Here is a 22,577-nt window from a genome sequence, read left to right as displayed (position 1 = left end):
CAGGAAAAGAGTCCCCCCCTTTAAACCATACTTAAGAAGCCAATCTGTCATTGCCCTGTTGGAACCTGGTTCCGAGGAGGAGTTGGAACTGGGACCATCCAACAGGGATGGCACATCTCCCCTGGAATGCTGCCCCAGGCCCCTCAAGCATTGGGGGAGATGGTCAACTGGATGGGAAACTGCCTACCTTCACAGACACAGGGATCGGCTGCAGACAGGCAGTGGTGCTGAGAGGCAGCAGATCCCCTCTGATGAGGAACAGCTGCCTCCCCCATTCAATCCAAGACCATGGAGAATAGAGCAGAGGCAGGCTCAAAGGAGCGCTGTGTGGCTATTTAGGAGAAGATTACCCTGCCCCTCCTCACAAGGAACTCCTGGCATGGATTGCCTTAAGGAGAAGCTGGGGAAATTTGTCTTTGTCAGGAACAATTGTTTGTTTTGGCTTACACTGCCCTGGCTTTGACTTGTGCTCTTGCCTGTGCCTTGCCTTGCCTTCCGGACTTGTCTTTTGCCTCGTGAACTCGCTTTCCTTTGTGGACTTGTCTTTGTCCCTGTGGACTTGCCTTTACCTTTGTGCTTGGATTCTGGACCTTGCCCTGTGAGCTTGCACCCTCTCTTTGGACATCTTTTGTTGTTTATTGCCTTTTGGGAACTGAGGGTTGCTGCCTTCAGGGTAGTGTGGCATGGAGCCTTGCCAGGCCATTGCAGGGCCGTTTGTTGTGGTCTTCAATCAAAGCAATAAAGGACCCCAGTGATGCCTGCCTCTGCCTAGGTGACCTGGGTCATAACACAATCAGATACTGAAGCTCAGATACTTTGGCCACCTAATGAGATGTTGAGAAAGACTGAAGACAAAAGGGGACAGCAGAGGATGAGATGGTTAGACAGTACCATCAATGCAATGAACATGAATTTAGGTAAACTACAGGAGACAGTGGTGGATGGGGGAGGGGCTTGTGTGCTATGGTCCTCAGGATCGCAAAGAGCCGGACATGACTGAGTACTGAAAAATTGAACAAAAACAAGTCAATGGAAGGATGTCCAGGTCCTAAGATCTGGTGTTTTGTTTATACTGTACATTTGAGGGATATGTTTAATTCTTGAAAATGGTCACACAGTGGCAAGCAGAAAGGCAGGGTGTCAATAATTTGAAATTAGAAGGAATTTCATCTGTATTACAGCTCTTCAGTACCTTTTCAGGGCTGGAATCTGTTACAGGTAATCCTTGACTTACAACAGTTTGTTTAATGACTAAAGTTACAACAATACTGACAAAAGGACTTATGACCATTTTTCACACTTATGACCGTTGCAGCATCCCCATGGCCACGTGATCAAAATTCAAAAGATTGTCAACTGCTCATATTTATAATGGTTGCACTGTCCCAGGATCTTTTTGTGACCTTCTGATAAGCAAAGTCAATGGGGAAGCCAGATTCACTTAACAACCATCTTACTAACTTAACAACTGCAGAGATTCACTTAACCACTGTGGCAAGAAAGGTTGTAAAATGGTACAAAGCTCACTTAACAACTGTCTCACTTAGCAACAGAAATTTGGAGCTCAATTTTGGTTGTTCGTTGAGGACTACCTGTACCTTCCAGAATCTATCAAATTCTTGTGGATCCCACCGTAGGATTCTGGAGATTGTAGTTTGATAAGCCCTGGCTTTCAGTTCCGAGAGCAAGTTAAAACTAGTGCATTTATTCCCATGAAATAAAAGGTGATCCTTGAGTATGATACTCCTGCTTTCTCACCACCTGAGGAGGCACGCATCATTTATATCATAGTTGTAAAAGATTCCCTCCTGCATTTCTGAAACAGATGCTTGCTGGATATCGGTTTGGTCCACCTTAACACTTCTCTTTCATATCTCAGTGCTGTACAGCTTCTTGTGGCAATAAGAAGTCTTGACTAAATTGAGGTTAAATGACCTCTACCACTTAATGGGCGTCTTGGAATTAAGCAAGGGCATGTTAAAAGACCTTCATTCTCATTTTGGTTCAGCTTGCAGAAAATGCGAAGCCATAACCTCACTCATGTGAACCTTACTAGAATGAGTTGCAAATAAATGGTTTAGGAATAGTGTGTTATGCAATCTCACAATTGCTATTGATTCTATAAACTAGGGGTGTCCAACCTTGGTAACTTTAAGACTTGTAGACTTCAATTCCCAGAATTCCCCAGTCAGCATGTCAAGGTTGAACATCCTTACTACAAACCATAATTGGTTTATAGTATCCTAATGCAACATACAAAGTCTTTGTGCTGATGAATAAGCGTCATATGTAAGGAGAATAAGGTGAATTACTTTGGATACCAAAATTTCAGAACTGCATCAGATATGATTCTTAAGCATTTAACTGGTTGGATCTAAGATCTTCACCTGAAGCTTCTCGCCCAATGAGGCAAGACAGAATCCGTGGAATGCTTTCTTCAGAAGTCCTTTGACTGTTTTTCCAGGACTAGTTGAAGAATTTTTCACATTTCTACTTTAATAATTTCTTTTTTATACCATTTTCAGTTTGGCGCCAGCTCTGGCATCCTATCATCAAAAGACTTGGGGGGTGGGTGGAGGCATGAAGGAGGCATGAAGGAGAACCAAATGGGCAGTCATAAACCTGTATGCATTCTTGTGTGGGAATTAGAAAGGGGATGGCAGTTGAAGAAAAGCAGATCATTGTGGGACCGGTTTGTGCCACCAAGTCTTCAAGGCCGTTTACCCTGAATGTGGAAAGTTATCAGCCGAAACACCTCAGAGTTCCCAATTCATCCAGGTGGCACTGCATTGGCTGGATTTGGACCAGTCACGGGGAAAGGGACAGGACTGAAGGGAATAGTTCTTGTCTTTTTGTGCAAGAATTCAGATTCCACCTGACTTTACCACAACCAGCATCTCTTAGTAAAAGTACCTTTATTTCAACCAAATGGAGTCGAGGGGTTTTCTTCCCTAAGTGATCAGACTAGGGCAGGTCTGACACCATAGCTATTGGCATTGTTCTTGTTCTTGCTGTTGTTGATTGTGTTGGTCTCTTAAGATTTTTTTTTTTTAAATGCAGTTGTATAATTTGCCCTGAAAACTATTCCTAGAATAAAAACAGAAATAAACAAAAAGACTCTGGAGATTGGGCAAGGAAGTAGTTTTTTTTTCCTATGCCTTGCTAATGTATTTAAAGTATGGTAGACATTTGAGTCACTTTCCCTTTTCATTCCATCCAAATGAATGGTGTAAAAGGGATGCTGGGAAGAGAAGCAGAGAGTCACCAATCAGAAAAAGCCTGAAGGAAGTTTTTTTCTCCCATGCCACATTTCAAAAAGGAAAGCTGCAGAATAGCTGAGTTTGATTACTTGGGAAGCAGCTTTGCCACTGATCCCTTAAGAGTCCAGCCTTTCCTAGTGAGAGAGGTCTCAAATGTCCCATTGACCCAAGGCAATGATGGAACTTCAACGGTGTTTACAAGCAAGTTGTGTTGAAAACCCCTTCCCAAAACCAACAATCTCCAGTTCTATTGGGATTACAGTTCCCAGAATTCACAGCATCATGAATGATTATGCTAGCTCAGATTCTAAATCCCAACAGATGTGAAAGGTGCCAGTTTAAGAAACGATTCTTGAGATAGCCCTCTTAACCTCAATATAACCTTGTTCTGCAAGTAGTTTTGAAGGATCATGAAGTCACTGCAAATTGTGGGCGTTTTTTCATTTCTGAGTCACAAAGAATTCCAGAACTCAACTGTGAATTGCTTTTCTTACTCAAGCTCATCCGAGCATATCTGATGTTTACACTTTAAGCAAGTCTGCAAATACCACAACCTTTTATGCCTCAATCTGTTAAACTTCTGGTGCCCCAAAGAGAAGGAAAGGATGAAGTCTAAAACAAACTTTAAAAGCTGGGGCTTTCCACCTAATGTCTGAAATATCAAGCCTCTGGGAGGTGAAGATAAGTGCTATCAATAGAAGAGAATATTTGTAGCTCTGGGTTGAATGATTGAATCCTTGGTGCTCTCTGAGCTTGGCTGTTTTCTTGTAGACATTTCATTACCCAACTAAGTAACATCATCATTACCCCACTAGGTAATGAAACATATACAAGAAAACAACCAAGCTCAGAGAGCATCAAGGGCTCCACAGGTGTAAGTAATAGAAATATGGAAAAATAATAAAATTAAAACTGAAAAAAAAAATTAACACTGCAATAAGCTAATGTACATCCATAATGGTCAGTCTAATCCAGTGTTTCTCAATCTTGTCAACTTTAGGATGTGTGGACTCCCAGAACTCCTCAGCCAGCATGACAACAGATCCTCAACATTTTAAGTTACATTATTAGTAAGCATAATTATTTGTTCTCTGTTTATATACAGTAACTTGCCTTGCCTGTTTTGATGGAGGCGTAGTTTTTCTCCTTGATAGTTCCTTGATTAGGATATTGTTTTCTGCCTGATTGGTATTAAACCCTACTTATCTGGTGTTGGCTGCTGGAAAGGATGTGTTCCTATCTCTTTCCTGCTTAACTTTTTTATTGTCTCTTTTGAATGATGCGTAAATGTGTTTTATCGCTGTGTGTCTATTGATAGCTGAATGTCTATGGAGATTCTCAGTGATCCAGATCGTAGTTATCCCCAAGGTGCTTTTTGATGAGGCAACTGGACTTTGTTTTTCTTTGAAGACATTTCACTTCTCACCCCCACTTACTTGCATTGATGATGCTACCTAGTTTAGTAATGAAACATCTGTAAACAACCAAGCTTAGAGAGCACCAAGCACTTCATAGTTCAATCTGAGCTATGTATATTCCCTTCCATTGGAGTTGGTGTTCTTTTTTTACTGTTTTCTATCTTATTTTAATTGTGAAGTGGTTCAGAGTTTTTCTGGAGTTCAATGACGTCGACATTTGATGAACAAGTGAATGGAGATATCACAGATGACAACCAGGAACTTTCTGAACACAATAAATCATATTACCACTGAACTTTATCTCTCTCTCCCTTCCCTAAGCTGAGTGATGAAAAATTTTTTTTACAAAGAATATTGCGTTGAGCTGAATAGGAAGTGGCAATTTTTGTTACCAAAAAAAAAAAAAAGACAACAATCATCCATCTTTTCCAACTTGGCTCTCTTTAAATTACAACTAATTCAGTTGCAATTAGACTAAGCTTGGATAAGAGACACACATTTGACAAATTAATCCAGCTCCTGAAATATCTCATTTGGCAATCCTAAATCTGACCTTTTTTACTGGGTAACAGTCTATTCCTGGACTAAGCAATGTGAGACACATTGGAGCTTCTGACGATTAGTCTTTTCTATAGACCTTGCAGGCTCCTCTCATCACAATTGCCAAAAGGTGGTGCCCAGTGAGAAAAGTGTGAATACTATATTGTAAGCCATAAAATGGGATAGTTGCAAATTCTACAAAAACAAAGAAACCCTGTAAAATTACCTTATAAATCTATCAGAATCCCCCTTAAAATCCAAAAATCCATCTCAACCACTTTGCAGCTCCATCACTTGTATAATAATCATCCTGTCTTTTCCCCTCCCTCCCTTCCTCTGCCACATCCTGCTATAAATTCCATGTCACTTTAACCCATTATTAGCCCATTATTTCTTAACCTTGATAACTTTTAAGATGTGTGGACTTCAACTTCCAGAATTCCTCAGCCAGCATGAGGAATGGCTGGCTTAGAATTCTAGGAATTGAAGTCTACACTTTGCCACGGTTGAGAAACACTGCTTTAGCCATCCATGCATCTGATGAAGTTATGTTCAACTCTCAATAGCTTCAACTCTCAACTCTTCATTACAGTAGTCTGAAAAAGGTGCTAGGAAATTCCTTGTGATTTTTTTGGCCACTATGTGGTCCTTCTTTCAAAAGAATTAAGGGTAGCCCCACACCGCCTAACAGTTGCCTAACATTAAGGTGACCAACTGTCCTCCTTTAGGGAGAACAGTCCTCCTTTTATAAGTGCTGTCCTCCCTCGAAAAGTGTCCTCCTACATGTCCTCCTTTTCGATATTTGAAGACTAATCTGCAGGGCTTTTTTTCCCTCATAGAACGCTCAGAATGGTGTTCCGGCACCTTTTTTTGATGGTTTTTTTTTCAACTTTTGCATGAGTTGTGCTACTCCCGCTACTGGCTTTCGAAAGCCAATAGGAATTGCTGCTGAGCACCCGGCTGGCAAACTTTGCACATGCAAGTTGTCTATATTATTGTTGCAATGAATAAAATGTTTCTTTTATTTACAATATTTTTTTTCTTCAATTTATTTGTGTCCTCCTTTTCATTGTAAAAAAGTTGGTCACCTTACTAACATGACATTTAACCTGGGGATGGATGAGGATACATGGGAGGGAGGCTGTGTTGTCTTACTAGGAATGAGAATTTGCTAAGGGAAAACACCCAGAAAGAACTACCAATTGCATTCAAAATGGCTTGATACCAGTTTAAACAAAATGGAGAAATGCTCTTTTATTATCAACAATAGGGGTGGTTTTTTTTTTTTTACTCTGCCCCACCTCCCAATTACCTCCCTGAAGCTCAGTTGGCAAATATGTCACCCATAGGCATCCAGACACTTTTACACTGGGTGGCCTGGTAGAGAAATTCTTCTCCTGATTCTTCGTGATCTCTCCAACAATGTTTATCAATTCCGTAATTCACCCATGTCCTCTTCAGATTCCCAGCAGAAGCCCATTCCACAAGGCCAGAACCCTGTTTGTGAAAGAATCAACATCATTATGATGCCATTGTATGTTTGTTTACCTGACAACAGATGGTTACAAAAAGAGACATAGTGGCCCATCAGTTAGGAGACACCCACTTCAACAACCTCCTACAAGATGGACTTTAAAAGAACGGTCCAAACATAACACTAAAGAAAACACTGTTGAAGTTGTTTGGATATTAATGCTATCAGATGAATAGAACTATAAAGTGATAAAGCGAATAGAACTGTACTGATTTAGGACTGAGACTTTCAAAACCTTTGCATCTTTACAGCAGAGTCCAGAGTCATCTTCTAGGGGAGAAGGGTGGCATAAAAATTTTAATAAGTAAATAGAATTTCATATATAAATTTAATAACATTTAATAAAAAAATTCTCCTCTTCCTCCTATTTGTTCTGGAATGTTTATACCTCTTCCTTGTAGGATCCTCCCTGATGCATAGCATTTAATTCATGATAAACACCCTTTTTTAAGTTTCTTGAATAGGCCTTATTCTGTGAATGAGTACATTCTCAAACACCATCTCTCAGCTAGTGTCAGTATCATAAATGTGATGCAACCTTTTCTCCCTTCAGGGTCAGAAAAAAAAATGAAATAGCATAGGGAATTATTTTAATATAAATTATGATAAAGATTAATGAGTAAACAGAAGCTTATATTATTCTCCACAGCTAGGAGAAGCAGAGATGGTCAAACTGATTCTTTTACCCAAAGAGGAGAATATATTTAATTTTGTTTCTATTTGGAAATTGCTTCTGGATTTTGAGCTGGCAATGAAAAAAAACTTTGATTTTGTCTTTGCTAATTTGTTATTATAGAAATGGCTAGTATATACTGCTGTGTAAAAGTAAAAAGTTGAGGTTATAATGCTGTTATTTTCTACTGTGCTAAAGAGAGTTAGAAGTCAGTGCCTTTTTCTTTACTTTTTCCTCTTTACACCATGTTTTTTTCTTTTTCCCTCCCCCTCCTACTAGTTTTCTATTACTTTTTTGAATTTCCTTTTATATTTTATATTTTGAAAAACTAATAAAAAATGTGATAAAAATAAATAAATCCGATGCAACCTTTTCGAACATGAGTGGGTTTTGGTGCTTTCTGAGCCTGGCTGTTTTCTTGCATTTGTTTCATTACCCAAACTAGGTAATATCATCTATACTACTCAGACTAATGATAGACTGGGTCAGGGGTAGGCAAGCTTGGCTCTTTTATGACTTGTGGACCAACTCCCAGAATTCCTGAGCCAGCATGGCTCAGCTTGGAAACTTCTCTCTTTCCCCTCAGTGTGATTGGCTCAGGAATTCTGGGAGTTGAAGTCCACGAGTCATAAAAGAGCCATGGTTGCCTACCCCTGGACTAGGTAATGAAACATCTGCAAGAAAACAACCAAGCTCAGAGAGTATCAAAGACCTTCTCATTTCAACCCTGAGCTACATATATTTTCCCTTATTGGTCATCTAACATGGATGCATTGTTTTTATATTATTGATTGCCAAGGAAAGGATTGAGTACAATGGCTCCTGCTAAGTAAAGGTATAATGTCACCTAACACTTTATGAAGGAAGAGGAAAAGACTGCTGGTAATTTAAAACAGATTCCATTTTAAAAGACAAGACTTGGCTCACAACCCCGAAAACTGTGGCTTGGGAACACCCAGTTTTCTTCTGTGATTATCTAATATAGTTTGTCTCAACCTTTAAGATGCTAGCTGGGGAATTGAGAATTGAGGTCCATACATCTTAGAGTTCACAAGGTTAAGAAAAACAAGAACAGAACAGTATTTTGGCTGCTTCCAGGTTAAGGGGGACCTTGTCAGAATACCTTGAGTTGGATTGCCACTTATATTTCTCACAGGAATCGCGAAGCAGTATTACCAAAGATTTTAATTCATTCAAGACATTAAACCAAGGTTTACTTCGGGCAAGGAATCTAAAATGGAAGCTGTCTATAAATTATGCTTGTCATTCTAAGCCTAGCATTTGTTCCTGGTCTGCTGTCATCCCTATGCATCTCTTGTTGAACAAAACAAAAATAGCTTTAAAATATATCACTCCTTAATCTGTTCTTTTTTGCTCTTCATTTAAATCCATAAAGATCATGTCTCCAAATGCCAAACCACATACAAGCCCCCAGAAAAACTCATCTCCCATAAGGGGACTTAGTGACATTAAAAAAAAAGACACACGTCTTGCATGATATTCCACAACTATCCCCCACAAAACCCAACAAATATCAATCCCCATAATGCTACCAAAATATGCACCCACAAAAGAAAAATAAATATGACAGACCTATCCCCCAATAATCCCCACAAAATCAGAAAACCCCCCACATCCTTCAACTCAGAAGCAGACTCACACCAACTATAAATAGAGGTAAACCTCAAAAAATGCTCATTTACAAAAAAGTCCACAGCACACAGGCAAAATCAACTAATGTGTGGAGAAAAAAAACCCCTCACCATATAAAAACCTTATTGTTCTTAACTTGTCTAGTATACTTGGGTTACCACCTGAGAACTGATAGAAGAAACCAAGGGAAAATAAAACTAGTCATTGGCTGAAAAAAACAGGCCTTTTTTAATCTGCTTGCTGGGAAGACTGACTTTGGCTTGCTCAATAAATCAGATGTGGAACTCAGTTACATTTGAAGATGGACAGGGCACAAATAGTCCTTGACTTACAACAGTTCATTTAGTGACTGTTCAAAGTTACAACGGCACTGAAAAAAAGTGATTTATAGTAGTGGCCCAAATTGTGGAAACCTTTTGGGAAAAGTGTACAGTAGAAATGCCACCTTTGGTTAAGTTTCCACCAATTTTTCTTCTAATTTCTTTATAATTGTAGCCTTGTTCACTTAATAATACTATTTTACATCGCTTTCTGGGCAACCAGTCAACTCTTTGCACCGTTACTTTAATTTTATTACATTTTACAAGCTCACTAAATGAAAGAAGACAAAAAAACCCAACCAACTTGATAGTGATCACACAACACACTGACAAATGTCCTCCTCTCAGCTTCAATACATGACATCAATAACTGAATCCTACTGTGATTTGATTGGCTCATTGCCAAAACAAGATGGCACCTGATTGGCTCTCTAAACACTCATGCTCATTGGCTACAATCAGATGAAGGAAAGCTACCTGATATCAACCTAAGCAAGTTGTCCTTCCTTTTTCTGGTTATTTGGCTATAACTTTTCATAGAATACAGTACAGATAATTGAACAAACTATGTTGCATTACATTCTTGATTAAACTGTCTTTCCATTAATATATAATTTTATGGTACTACTCCCCCCCCAAAAGTGGTGTTATTAGCCATCAAACCTCAAAAATACACTTTTCTTTAATGCAGTACTTACCGAAGCCAAAATACCTAAGTCCTGGTTAGAGGCAAATATAACACTGATTCTAAAAACATTTTTTCCATACGGAAAAAATATGGATACAAAATTATAGACCCATATCTTTATTGAATTCGGACTACAAAATTTTTGCTTCAATAATGGCGGAGAGATTTAAAAAATATTTAATAGATTTTATACACCCGGATCAAAATGGCTTCTTACAAAATAGACAGATTAAACAGAATATGAAAACAATCTTAGATATTCTAGAATTTTATGAATCACACAGTGATCGGCAAGTGGCACTTTTGTTTTTGGATGCTCAAAAGGCTTTCGATAATGTCAATTGGCAATTTATGATACAACAATTAAAATTAATGGAAGCCAGAGAAAATTTTTTAAACGTTATAACTGCAATATATTCCAAACAATACGCGCAGATCATAATAAACGGGGTGGCAACAGATAGATTTAACATACAGAAAGGCACTAGACAGGAACGCCCTCTCTCGCCATTGCTGTTTATTTATACTCTAGAAATTCTTGTTAGAGCGGTAAGGCAAGAAGAACAGATTAGAGGACTCAAGATTAAGAAAGAAGAATATAAACTTCAGGCTTATGCAGATGTTTTAGCATTTATTCTGGAAGACCCAGAATACTCTGGGCAGAAATTATTTGAAATTTTAGAAGATTATGGAGATTATGCAGGTTTAAAAATAAACAAAAATAAAACAAAGATTATCACTAAAAATATAACTGATATTCAAAAAAGATTCCTCGAGGTTCAATTAGGTATACAAGTAGTTTCTAAATTTAAATACTTAGGGATAATCATTTCTGCACGTTGTTCATCACTTAAAGAAGATAATTATGTTAAATTAATGCAAAAAATTAAAGTTGATCTAGAACATTGGAAAAATTTACATCTCTCGTTACTTGGGAGAATTGCTGCTGTAAAAATGAGTATCCTACCTAAATTGATTTTTTTGTTTCAGAATATTCCAATTTTCTTGGATAAAAATTTCTTTAAGGAGTTAAATAAAATAACTTTAGAATTTGTATGGGCTGGTAAAAAGGCTAGAATAAAATTAAAGGCTTTACAGGATGCCAAGGAAAGGGGTGGTTTAGGCTTTCCTGATTGGGAATTATATTACCTGGCCACGGCCTTATCTTGGATTAGTGATTGGATAACCTTAAAAAATCAAAGATGTATTCAGTTAGAGGGTTATGATCTTCAGCAGGGATGGCATGCTCATATGTGGAAGGGGCAAAATAGAAATTATCAATATTTTTTAAAACACAAGGTCCGGCAAGGGTTAATTAAAAGTTGGAATACTGTCAAATCTCAATATTACACAAAGATTCCGACCTGGTTATTGCCATTGGAGGCAGTTATATACCCAAATTTGTTCGGGGAAGATAAGGTTATTAGGTACAAAGACATTTTGACAGAAGAGGATCTTTTAAAATCTAAGCAAGAGTTAAGACAATATGGAATAGAGATAGAATGGTGGTCCTATCTCCAGATCCAGGCAAGATATCTGAAAGATAAACATGAATGGGGTATTTATAGACAAAATACGGGTCTAGATAAAATTTTGCTTGGTCCGAAAAAAAACAACAAATAAGGAATATTTATAAACACCTATTGGAGTACAGGTTATTTGAAGAACAGGTTAAAGAAACAATGGTGACATGGGCGATAGATTTAGGACACAACATCAATTTGGATCAATAGTAGCAGGTGTGGATGCGAAATAATAAAATTACATTGGTGTCATCATACAAAGAAAATTCGTATAAGATGATTTACAGATGGCATCTTCCTCCAGCAAGATTAGTCAAAATGTACAAAGGATACTCATCATTATGTTGGAAATGTAAAAAAGAACAGGGCACATATTTTCATGTTTGGTTGCTATGTAAGGAAGCACAGAGATATTGGCGTATGGTTTGGGAATGGGTAACAGAAATGAGTATGCAAAACATCCAGTATAAGCCTGAGACATTGTTGTTAGGAATTCTTGAAAATAATGTTAGTAAAGAAGATATATATTTATTCACTTATGTGGTTACAGCGGCAAGAATTGTATTCGCTCAAAATTGGAAAGCTATGGCTATACCTAGTGAGGAAATCTTAATTCATAAAATTATGCACTGCGCAGAATTAGATAGGTTAACCAAGAGATTCAAAAATCAGGATGAAACGGATTTTTACCAAATCTGGAATAAATTTTATAGATGGTGGGGGGAAAAATATGGTAGTCATTGTAATGAGATAAGTTAAGATTGAGATTAGAGTGATGTTATTGTAAAGGTTTTTTTTTCTTATATTAGAAGTTAATTGTGAATATGAACTGTGATGTATGTCAAATCTGATTTACCATGTTCAGTGTTTTTAATTTTTGTTATTCAATAAAATATTTTTAAAAAACCCTCAAAAATACACTTTTCCCAAAAGGTTTCCACAATTTTGGCCACTCCTGTATGATCGATTTTCACATTTACAACTGTTGCAACATCCCCAAGGTCACATGATCAAAATTCAAAAGCTTGGCGACTGGCTGATAGTTATATGGTTGCAGTGTCTGGGGGGGGTCACGTGATCAATTTCTGTGATCTTCTGGCAAGCAAAGTCAATGGGACAAACCAGATTCACTTAACAACTGTGTTATTAATTTAACAACTGCAGCGATTCACTTCAGAACTGTGGCAAGAAAGGTTGTAAATGGCGCAAAAATCACTTAACAAATATCTCGCTTAGCCACAGAAATTTTGGGCTCAAAATTTAGGGCTGAATGGTGGTCATCAGCCGAGAACTAGCTGTAGTGGGATCTCCTGGAGTCCAGTGACCCAGGACTTGTTTGAACAGGCTGCTCTTGGGTCATTTGTTTGTCAGGAAGTGGTAATTTTTTGAGTTTTCTTACAATAAAGTACAAATACTGTAGTATCAGCATTTAGAGTTGCAAGGCACTGACAGATGGGGAATGCCAATATTACGGCTTTAAGGGTAGGAGAAACCATCCCTTCCTGCTCCCTTGGCTATGTCTTGAAGGCAGAAAGCGCTTCTCATTATGATTTCATTAGAAAGCAGTTCTAGCCTTTAACTTTCATTGCCAAAGCTAAACATTAAGGCTCAGAAGGAAGTTTAAGAAAGGAGCAACAGCAATGGTGTGCTTATAAAGTCAAAATTTGCTAGTAGTAATAACAACAACTTAAGAAAATAGAATAGGCTTGGGCATGTTCATATAATTTTCAAATAGGGCTTGTGCCCCTACAGAAGGCTGAACAGTTGGCAAACTCAAGAACTGAGAACAACATGCATTTCAGAGTGGGCAGCCATATAAATTCTATAAATGAACAAATAAACAAACAAAAACATAATTTTCATAGTTGAAAACTGTCAACCTGCATTCCCAAGCAGACTCAAATCTCTCTTTACAGAAAAGAACATATCCAGCTTTGTTTCAACTCGGAAACCGCTTCTGGACTTTGTGCTTGAGACAAAAAAAGTGAACTCTTGACTTTGGGGTTTTGTTGATTAATATAACTTGTTGTTATAGAAATGGCTAGTACTTAAGTTGATAAAACCTGAGGCTGTAGTTCTGTATTTTACTGCACAGGCCAACTCACCACAGCGAACTCGCCACGGGACAACTCACTGCATTAATATTGAAGAAAAGGTAGAAAAGAAACATTAAAAAGGAAGGATGCAAAAGGAGGGACAAAATGAAATGACAAAAATTAAAATATTTTTTTCAGCTATTTTAAATAATAACATTGAAATGCTGAACTGTCCCACGGCAAGTTGACTGCGATGAGCTGTTCTATAGCACATTGGCCATGGTGAATTGGCCATGGCAGATTGGCCCATCCCATCCCACAGCCTGCAACAACACTTACCTCTTTAGAGCCAAAGTACCACATGGCTTGGACATCATGATGCTCAGATAAATTTCGACTCAAATAATCCCGGGAGCCAGAGATGATATTCACCACCCCAGCAGGCACATCAGAGGTGTCGAATACCTGTTAACAATAAAGAGGGATGGGAAAGTGGATGCCATTAACCCACCTAAAGCAAGATGCAGCATCCTTCAATATGATAGGAAAATAAGCCAATATGCTCTCCTTACAGGATAACACCTATCCTTGAATTTGTAGCTCTCATGCTTTAGACATGATTCATGTTGTGTCTGTTTTTTGGTATTGGGGGAAAAAAAAGCTGCCACAGAACCCTAGCCGCAAAAAATGAAAACACAATGACTAGTATAATGCCTTATTGACAACCATCTGAGATTTCTCGGCTGAACCTAAGTGAGCCCGTATCTACCATTTTTAGTACCATGTTCCTCATGCGCATATGAACCCCCAACTTGTTTCCTACAGGTAGTCCTTGACTTATGACCACAATTGAGCCCCAAATTTCTGTTGCTGAGACATTTGTTAAGTGAGTTTTGTCCCATTTTACGACCTTTTTTGCCACAGTTGCTAAGTGAATCACTGCAGTTGTTAAGCATGCTTGTTAAGTGAATCTGGTATCCCCATTAACTTTGCTTGTCAGAAGTTTATAAATATGTGCCAGGCGCTGAATGTCTGAATTTTGATCATGTCGCCATGATCACGTGATCCTGGGGCTGCTGCAACAGTTGTAAGTTTGTAAAACGGTCTTAAGTCACTTTTCTCAGTGCCATTTTAACTTTGAATGGTCACTAAACAAACTGTTGTAAGTCGAGGACTACCTGTACTTTTTTTGATAAATGGAAGAGAAATAGGGGGAGGAGCCTCATTTAAGCCAAAATTGTCAGATTTGCTTCTTGCATTTGTTTCTTCCTTACTGCTTCTCCCGAAACTATTTATAAGTTTATCCAGAAATAAAAATAAATAAAACACGTAAAAACACAGCTGATATTTCTTTCCATCAACACATCTCTATCCAAGCCATTACGTTTCTAGGAAAGGTCACTCCAAAACCAGCATGCCTGCCCATTTGGGGCACTGACAATTATAATGTAGGATGTTACTAACTTAACAATGTCAGTGGTTCACTTAAGAACTGTGGTAAGAAAGGTTGCAAAATGAGGCAAACTTAACAATTGTCTTGCTTAGTAACAGAAATTTTGGGGTCAATTGTAGTCGTAAGTCGACAACTACTTGTATCTGCAGGACAGATGCTAAGTTGGAGAAACCTGTCCCATGCTATAAAATTCTTGCTGCAGTACATTACTGTTCAATCCATTCATCCAAAAACAATCTTTGTTTGGATAAATTGAGAAGTCTTTCTTTAGAAATCAACATCTCTTGCCAACTTTATTAAAAATAGAAGATAGCGGAAGAACACACATACTGCCATCCATGTTGGGATGATTTGTAATACAGCAAAGAGCTTTGGGCTGTCAATGATCTAACAAGGATGAAACATGGAAACACAATTCCTCCCATCTCCTCCCCTTAAACTAAGTGTTTAAAGAAGATCTCTTGGGAGAAAATCAGAAGTGGACTCATTATACTAGCGAGTTTGGTTCTCGTATTAGTAACAAATTCTGTAGCTGAGCAGGAGCTCAGGCAATTAATCATTTAATTTAATCAATTTATAAAGCTGCCCATCTTAAGAAGTGATTCTAGGTGGTGAACATTATCCAATAGAAATAAAAACAATTACATCATAAAGACAAAAATTCAAGCACATAGAAACTTAAGTAAAACACCACTCAACAGAGTTAATATAACCAGGAGATGGATCATTCCACACTCTTGGGGCCTAATAATCTGTTGTTCAATTTTGATAAATTTTGGCCCAAAGGTGTTTTTTTCAAGAGGCAGCTGGACTTCGTTTTTCCTCTGAAGACATTTAGCTTCTCATCCAAGAAGCTTCACACAACATAGTCTTTTCAGCAATTCCAAGAAGGCTCCATACCCATTTGCACTACTGTGGCCCTGAAGACACAGATAAACCTCCAAATGGCCTCAGTGACTCTCTAAAAGAAAGCAAATGACCAGCTGTCTGCAAGGAGTATAAATCTTTGCATTCCCCACCATCCTCTCAGAGCTGAAGAAGCTTCTTGCATGAGAAGTGAAATGTCTTCAAAGAAAAAACAAGAAAGTCCAGTTGCCTCTTGAAAAAAGCACCTTTGGGACAACCATGACCTGGATGACTGAGAATCTCCATAGACAATAAATTTTGGCGTTCTTGAACCAGAATTCTGCACTTGGTCCAAGTTGGTGAGTCCTTTAGTAAAAGAAAAAAGTAGCTTTTTCATTCCTGACAGTTGTCCATCCTTGGTTTAAGAGTCAATATTGCAATCTCATGCTTGTCTTCTCAAATGTCAGACATATTTTATTCAATGTAGCTTATTTTGAGCAGGTAGGGATGGGTAGACAAGATGATTCCTGTTATAAGGATTAAGAACTTTAGTCCCAGGGCTCCGTTCTCCTATTTGAACGACTGCATTTTCATCCCACAAAGAGAATCTAGTAAGTCAGTATTTTTCCATCAATGCTACTCTGACAACAGGTGATTCTGCTTAATAGTATACAAAACAACTGTACAAAACAATGCTACAGCTTTGCTAACTTCAGATTGGAAATGAGAGCTTGTAAAGTAGCGTTGTGCTCTTTATTGTCTACTTTCTCTGTCCCATCTTTAGATCTTCATAGGTTTTCCCACTTTCTTGAGCAGCTTAGACTTACTATTTGTAATTGGAAACCCTTAATATTTTTCTCACTGTTATAAATCCAGAAAGCTGTACTGTACTGATGAACTCTATGAAATGAAAAGACACACCAAATCCTCCAAACGGCAAGAAAACATCATATGATGAGATAGGGAAGCAAATGATAAAATAAGCTAGTCTGATTGCCATGTTTAAAAAGATCCATGTGAATGTTCGAAGTTTGAATATGGATTTCAAAAAGTAAACAATTGGATTTATAGAAAACAAAATACCAAATCTACCATTAGAGATTTCTGTACATGTAATGAATCCCTCAGCTGGTGTCCTCCAGCTATGCCAGACTATAACTTTCATCTATCTTTGCACGGAGCATGGCGTGGAAAGCATATAGGAACCTCTTTGTTTAGGGTTCCGGTTGTTTTCTCTTACTGCATCCATTCCCAAAGGCCTTAGAACTACCCAGCTGCAAGGAACACCTCTCTCACATTCTTTTGACAAATCACTTAGTCCAAGAAACAATATTGACATAATAAGGTCAAGAGTTCTGAAGCTCCTTGGCTCTGGTAATTATTTTGCAATTCTAGAGAAGACCAGTTTTTGGGAAATACAGATCCAAAGTCAGCCAACAATCTGCTTGTTACTTTAACTAGCCAAACAAAGTGAATCATACAGTTTTCCTAAGATTTTTCTAAAGTAGGCCATATACATGTCTATTGGTCTTTTCAGAAAATGATTGCTATCTAACATGCTATATCCTAAATCTAGGAGAGATGGAGGCCGAGGCACGATAATTTTATGGATTTAAATAGTTTATACGCCTATTGAAGATTATAACTTCACTCAGGTTTTTCCTTGTGAAGAGTAGAGAGAAATCTTTAAAATTTTCTTCTTTCTCCTTTCTATTTTAATGTATATATTTAATACTATTTTAATTTATGCTTGCTTTATTATTTTTAAAAGAACAATTTATTCTTGTTCTTCATTGACAATATTTTCCAATAAAAAGCAAGGTTGGCAATTTTAAGACTCGTGGACTGCAATTCCCACAATTCCCCAGCCAGCGTGGGAATAAAAAAATGCCAAGTTTGAAGACCCCCTGTAATAAAGAATTGACTATCATCTTCTAGTGGGACTGAAGCTCTCATCATTCCTAAGGAATGGCAGTCTAAAACATACAAAGGGCAATTGCAATTGATACAAGTTCTGTATATGCCGGCGTACAAGGCGACCCGGTGTATAAGACAACCCCCGTCTTTGTCGCCGAGTCACATTCCTAGAACATCGTCTTATACGCCGGAAACTACCAGTATTTCCGGTGTATAAGACGACTCGGCGTATAAGACGACCCCTGTCTTTGGCGCCGATTTTAACGCTTGCGGAAGTCGCCTTATACGCCGGCATATACGGTAGTCCTGGAGTTATGACTACAATTGAGCCCAAAATTTTTGTTGTTAAGAGAAACATTTGTTAAGTGAGTATTGCTCCCATTTTATGACTTTTCTTGACACAGTTGTTATGGGGAATCACTTAAGTCAGCGGTTCTCAACCTGTGGATCGTGACCCCATTTGGGGTTGAACAACCATTTCACAGGGGTCGCCAAACAACCAGTCCGCCATTTTTTCCCCCTTTTCTTTAGCTGTGCTACACCCTTTTATTCTATTGGCTTTTGAAAGCCAATAGAATAGACTCTCTTGAATAGAGTCTAATTCTATTGGCTTTCAAAAGCCAATAGGAATTGTCCAGGCTGTCTCTGCCCTGCTGAGCCCACCCAAAGTCCCATTCTGCAAACGGTGCTGCAAGTTGTCTGCAGCGAAAGCGAGCTGTCTGGAAGCTTCCACCCCTCCCTGCTGAGCAACTACTAAAAATGTAAGTAAAAGAGGGCCAGGGGTGGGAAGTGGGAGGCCGGTGGGCGCAGGGAGGGTTGCTGATGCACGTGGGGCCCGGCGGGTGCCTTACCTCCCTTGGGCTGGGCCAGCTGGTGGTCGGCCTGTGCCGTCGCTGCCCCTTGCCAGCTATGCCTCAGCCGGCGCAGGGGGCGGCACAACGCATGTGTGGCACTCCCAGGCAGAAGTCCTCGACTTATGACCGGTTGGCTAGTCCTCGACTTACGACCAATTGGCTAGTCCTCGACTTACAACAGGTTGGGGGTCGCAGCATTAAAAAGGTTGAGAACCACTGACTTAAGTTGTTAAATTAGTAACGTGGTTACTAAAGTGAATCTGGCTTCCCCATTGACTTTGCTTATCAGAAAGTTGGTGTTCTGGACTTAGCATAGACCTACGTGACTCTAACTAGGGAGCATGTGTTAGTATGTTAGAATATCTGGCAGTTATTGGGTTAAATGTTGGGTATGTTGATGGGTCAGTGGGAGGAGTCAAAAGGGTCATTGGGAGACTTTCTGGACACAAGCCAGATGCAAGCCTTTATTCATCCAGCCACATGTGTTTTGCCAACATGTGATTCTCAGCAGAAGAAAAGGGGAAAATTCAATATTAAATTACCTATAGGAATGAACAAATATGGAAAACCAGATGCATCTACAGCATAGTAAGTCTCTGCTTAGAATTCCTGGACAATAAATGTTTGTTTAATTCATTTCTATCGAGTTATCTGACTGTTTAGATTGGATTCAGAGCCACGAGTTCCGTCTGAGCAGAACAGTAATTTAATATTGAATTTTCCCCTCTTCTGACCTCTTTGACCTCCTGAGTGAACTGAAGCATTTTGCAATAAATATGTGCACAGTACCAATGCGCATGGCCGGGAGAAAAATCACTGGTCTACGCATAGAAGCGATAGATGGAAGTTCAAATTTCCATTTATCATCAGTATTAGAATGGAAGACCTTACCAGATGTTCGCAGCGAAATCTCAACACCAGAGGCAGCAAGAAAAATACCTCACTTAGCACACATAGCCGATTTAATCTCTCCTCTAGATCCTGAAGCTGAAATCCTACTCATGGTGGGAAGAGATGCCCCAGAGTCCATTGGCTCTGATGAAAGAATCAAAGGTCCACCAGGAACCCCAGCAGCCATTAAGACGGAACTCGGATGGGCCATATGAGGCATGGTTTGTGTTGATCAATCGCAAACCCCAACCCAGGTGAGCATCTCAAAAATCTCCATTCCCAGTAATGGAACAGCATCTCACCTAAAACCACACCTAGAATACTGCACGCTTGTGACAACCAAACCTGTTTTAGAAGCAACAGTGTTCCAGACAAACAACAAATACAACAACTTAGCCTTGTCCATAAAGGACGAAAAAGAAAAACAACGTCTGCAAGACTGGGAGTCATGGAGTGTACTCCCAAGATGTCTCCAAACCATGCAAGTGCAGCGTACATACGTCTCCAGCTCACTTGCTACAGTGCAGAAGAAAGAATTGTACACTTCCTTAGATGCGTCTAAGAAGGTGACTGCAGCCTTAAGATACGTCTCACTCTACAGCGGGGAGGGCCACACTTATGTTATCTTGTTTGCAACCATAAGATGTATCAGAGTCTACAGCGGGGAGTGCTGCAGTCTCAGTGTCTTCTTAGGGAAAGCGAGACTAACAATACAAGAAGGCCACAGCTATGTGGCACCACTTTGGCTTTAAAGCTGACCAACTTGACAGCAAAGACGTTGTGCCTTGAACTACAGTCCACCACCTTCTACGCAGACAGCAAGATGATGTCAAGCTACATCTGCAAACAAAGCGGACACTTCTACGTCCATGTAAGCAAGAGAGAAAAGGATTGAAACATCCTTAAGCCCTGAACAATGGCAACATGTGCCAACAAATAAGAACTTTGTTAACCAAGTGAAGTGGCCCAACCTTGCCACACAGATAACAGAACTGATCTGGCTAGAAAGTCTTCAGTTCTTGGCCCGTCCAAATAGACAGATGCCACATAGACCAAAACGTTCTGCACTTCCAGCTTCAGATCAAAGTGCCAATCTTCAACCTCAAACACCTGGTAAACGTCAACCAATCCGCTTCAAAACCCTGTCTAAGTGGAGACAACTGAAATTAGGCATACTTTTGATCGTCTTGATCACTTGTCTCAGCACCCCAAGAATTAGCCTTGTAGAAGCCTGCAAGGACTTACTGACTTTCACGGATTCCATGTCGTTAAAGACACCCACACCCACACATGAAGTCCTCACCCTGATGGCAACAGTAGTAGCCCTCTTCAATACTCCACCGGTGGTTCCAGACCCTTCGGTTCTTGAGTATCCTGAGTCTTCTGCTCAAGCTGTTGTTCCTGACTCTTCAGTTCCAGCTGTTGTTCCTGGTTCTTCAGTTCCAGCTGTCGTTCCTGACTCTCCAGCTTCAGTTGTTCCTGAGTTTCCAGCTCCAGCTGTTCCTGAGTTTCCAGATGTTCCTGATCCTGATTCTTCAGCTCCAGCTGTTCCTGTGTTTCCAGATCCAGCTGTTTATGTCTTTCCAGGTTCTTCAGTTCCTGAGTATCCTGTGAATCCAGTTCCCTTCGTTCCCGAGAAGCTTGGGTTCCAGTTTTTTCTGTTCCAGATTTGGTTCCAGTTTCCTTCACAGGAAGAAGACCTTGTCTCACTGGGAGACAAGATTGCATATCAGAACTATTGGCCCATGGGACTTGTGCACCGGGCCCACCCACTTGATAAACTAGTTTGCCCAGCTGAGGTCCAGATCGTGAAACCTGATCACCGTTTGGTCCCGTTGCTGATGAAGACCGAACCAGAAGATCAAACCTCAGATTATGTGTTGTCCCATGCATTGTTTGAGGTAATACTTGCTTATTCTTTTTAGCATAATCATGCATGTTTTGTATTACTTTATAGTTATTCATGTTTCATACCAAGTTTTTTACCTATTTAGCCACAAGTTAGTTACCTTTGAGTATTGTATGCCTTAATGCTATGTTCTTTGCTATTTCAGTTAGTTAGTAGTGGAAATGTAAATTTCCAAGCGGGGAGTGTTCTGGACCTACGTGACTCTAACTAGGGAGCATGTGTTAGTATGTTAGAATATCTGGCAGTTATTGGGTTAAATGCTGGGTATGTTGATGGGTCAGTGGGAGGAGTCAAAAGGGTCATTGGGAGACTTCCTGGCCACAAGCCAGATGCAAGCCTTTGTTCATCCAGCCACATGTGTTTTGCCAACATGTGATTCTCAGCAGAAGAAGAGGGGAAAATTCAATATTAAATTACCTATAGGAATGAACAAATATGGAAAACCAGATGCATCTACAGCATAGTAAGTCTCTGCTTAGAATTCCTGGACAATAAATGTTTGTTTAATTCATTTCTATCAAGTTATCTGACTGTTTAGATTGGATTCAGAGCCACGAGTTCCGTCTGAGCAGAACAGTTGGCAAAGGGGATCACATGACCTCAGGACATTTCAACAATCATAAATCGATGCCGGTTGTCAAGCGGCTGAATTTTGATCATGTGGCCATGGGGAAGCTGCAACGGTCGTAAGTGTGAGAAATGGTCATAAGCCACTGTTTTCAGTTTTGTGGTAACTTTGAATGGTTACTAAAACAAATGGTTATAAGTCAAGGACTACCTGTAGTCTGTACAGTTTGGAATCATCTACAAATTTAGCCAGCTCAGGGCTTAATCCGAAATCAAGAGCCTTTATCAAGAATTTAAAAAGCAATGGTTCCCTCCATGTCTTTTCTCCTCTGAGAAAAGGGCCTACTTATTCCTACTCTTTGTTCTGTCTTCTTTAAACAGTTGGTAGGTCATAAAGAAACACTTTACCTCATCCCACAGACACTATGTTTACTCAAGAGTCATCAATGAAAAACTCTGTGAAGGGCTTTTGAGAATCTAAGTACAGCATCTTGT

At 39.3% G+C, this 22,577-nt stretch overlaps 1 protein-coding gene and 1 long non-coding RNA gene across 4 annotated transcripts in view; one reads left to right on the top strand and one right to left on the bottom strand.

Annotated features, from left to right (window-relative positions):
* The window catches only part of LOC120304530, a 44,526-nt gene extending 24,044 nt beyond the window's left edge, over window positions 1-20,482 (top strand). Inside the window, exons 3-4 of one of the 2 annotated variants that reach the window (XR_005555740.1) lie at window positions 4,261-4,330; window positions 19,694-20,482. This is a non-coding gene — a long non-coding RNA (uncharacterized LOC120304530). Of the gene's footprint in view, window positions 1-4,260; window positions 6,043-19,693 lie in introns of those variants that run through there. The other variant, XR_005555739.1, reaches the window with a different exon arrangement.
* ALDH16A1 (aldehyde dehydrogenase 16 family member A1) overlaps window positions 6,447-22,577 on the bottom strand; it is a 68,634-nt gene continuing 52,503 nt past the window's right edge. For both annotated transcript variants that reach the window (XM_039335234.1, XM_039335233.1), the window contains 2 exons: window positions 13,985-14,110; window positions 6,447-6,715 (listed from right to left, as the gene is read on the bottom strand). In XM_039335234.1, the coding sequence (XP_039191168.1) occupies window positions 6,542-6,715; window positions 13,985-14,110 (300 nt within the window). In that variant the 3' untranslated portion in view covers window positions 6,447-6,541. The remainder of the gene's footprint in view (window positions 6,716-13,984; window positions 14,111-22,577) is intronic.

Source organism: Crotalus tigris, unplaced genomic scaffold, assembly GCF_016545835.1.
Source record: "Crotalus tigris isolate CLP2741 ecotype Arizona unplaced genomic scaffold, ASM1654583v1 scf7180000017639.5415321, whole genome shotgun sequence".
NCBI classification, from domain to species: domain Eukaryota; kingdom Metazoa; phylum Chordata; class Lepidosauria; order Squamata; family Viperidae; genus Crotalus; species Crotalus tigris.
The sequence above is the reverse complement of the archived record's forward strand: the minus strand, read 5'-3'. Positions and strand labels throughout refer to the sequence as shown.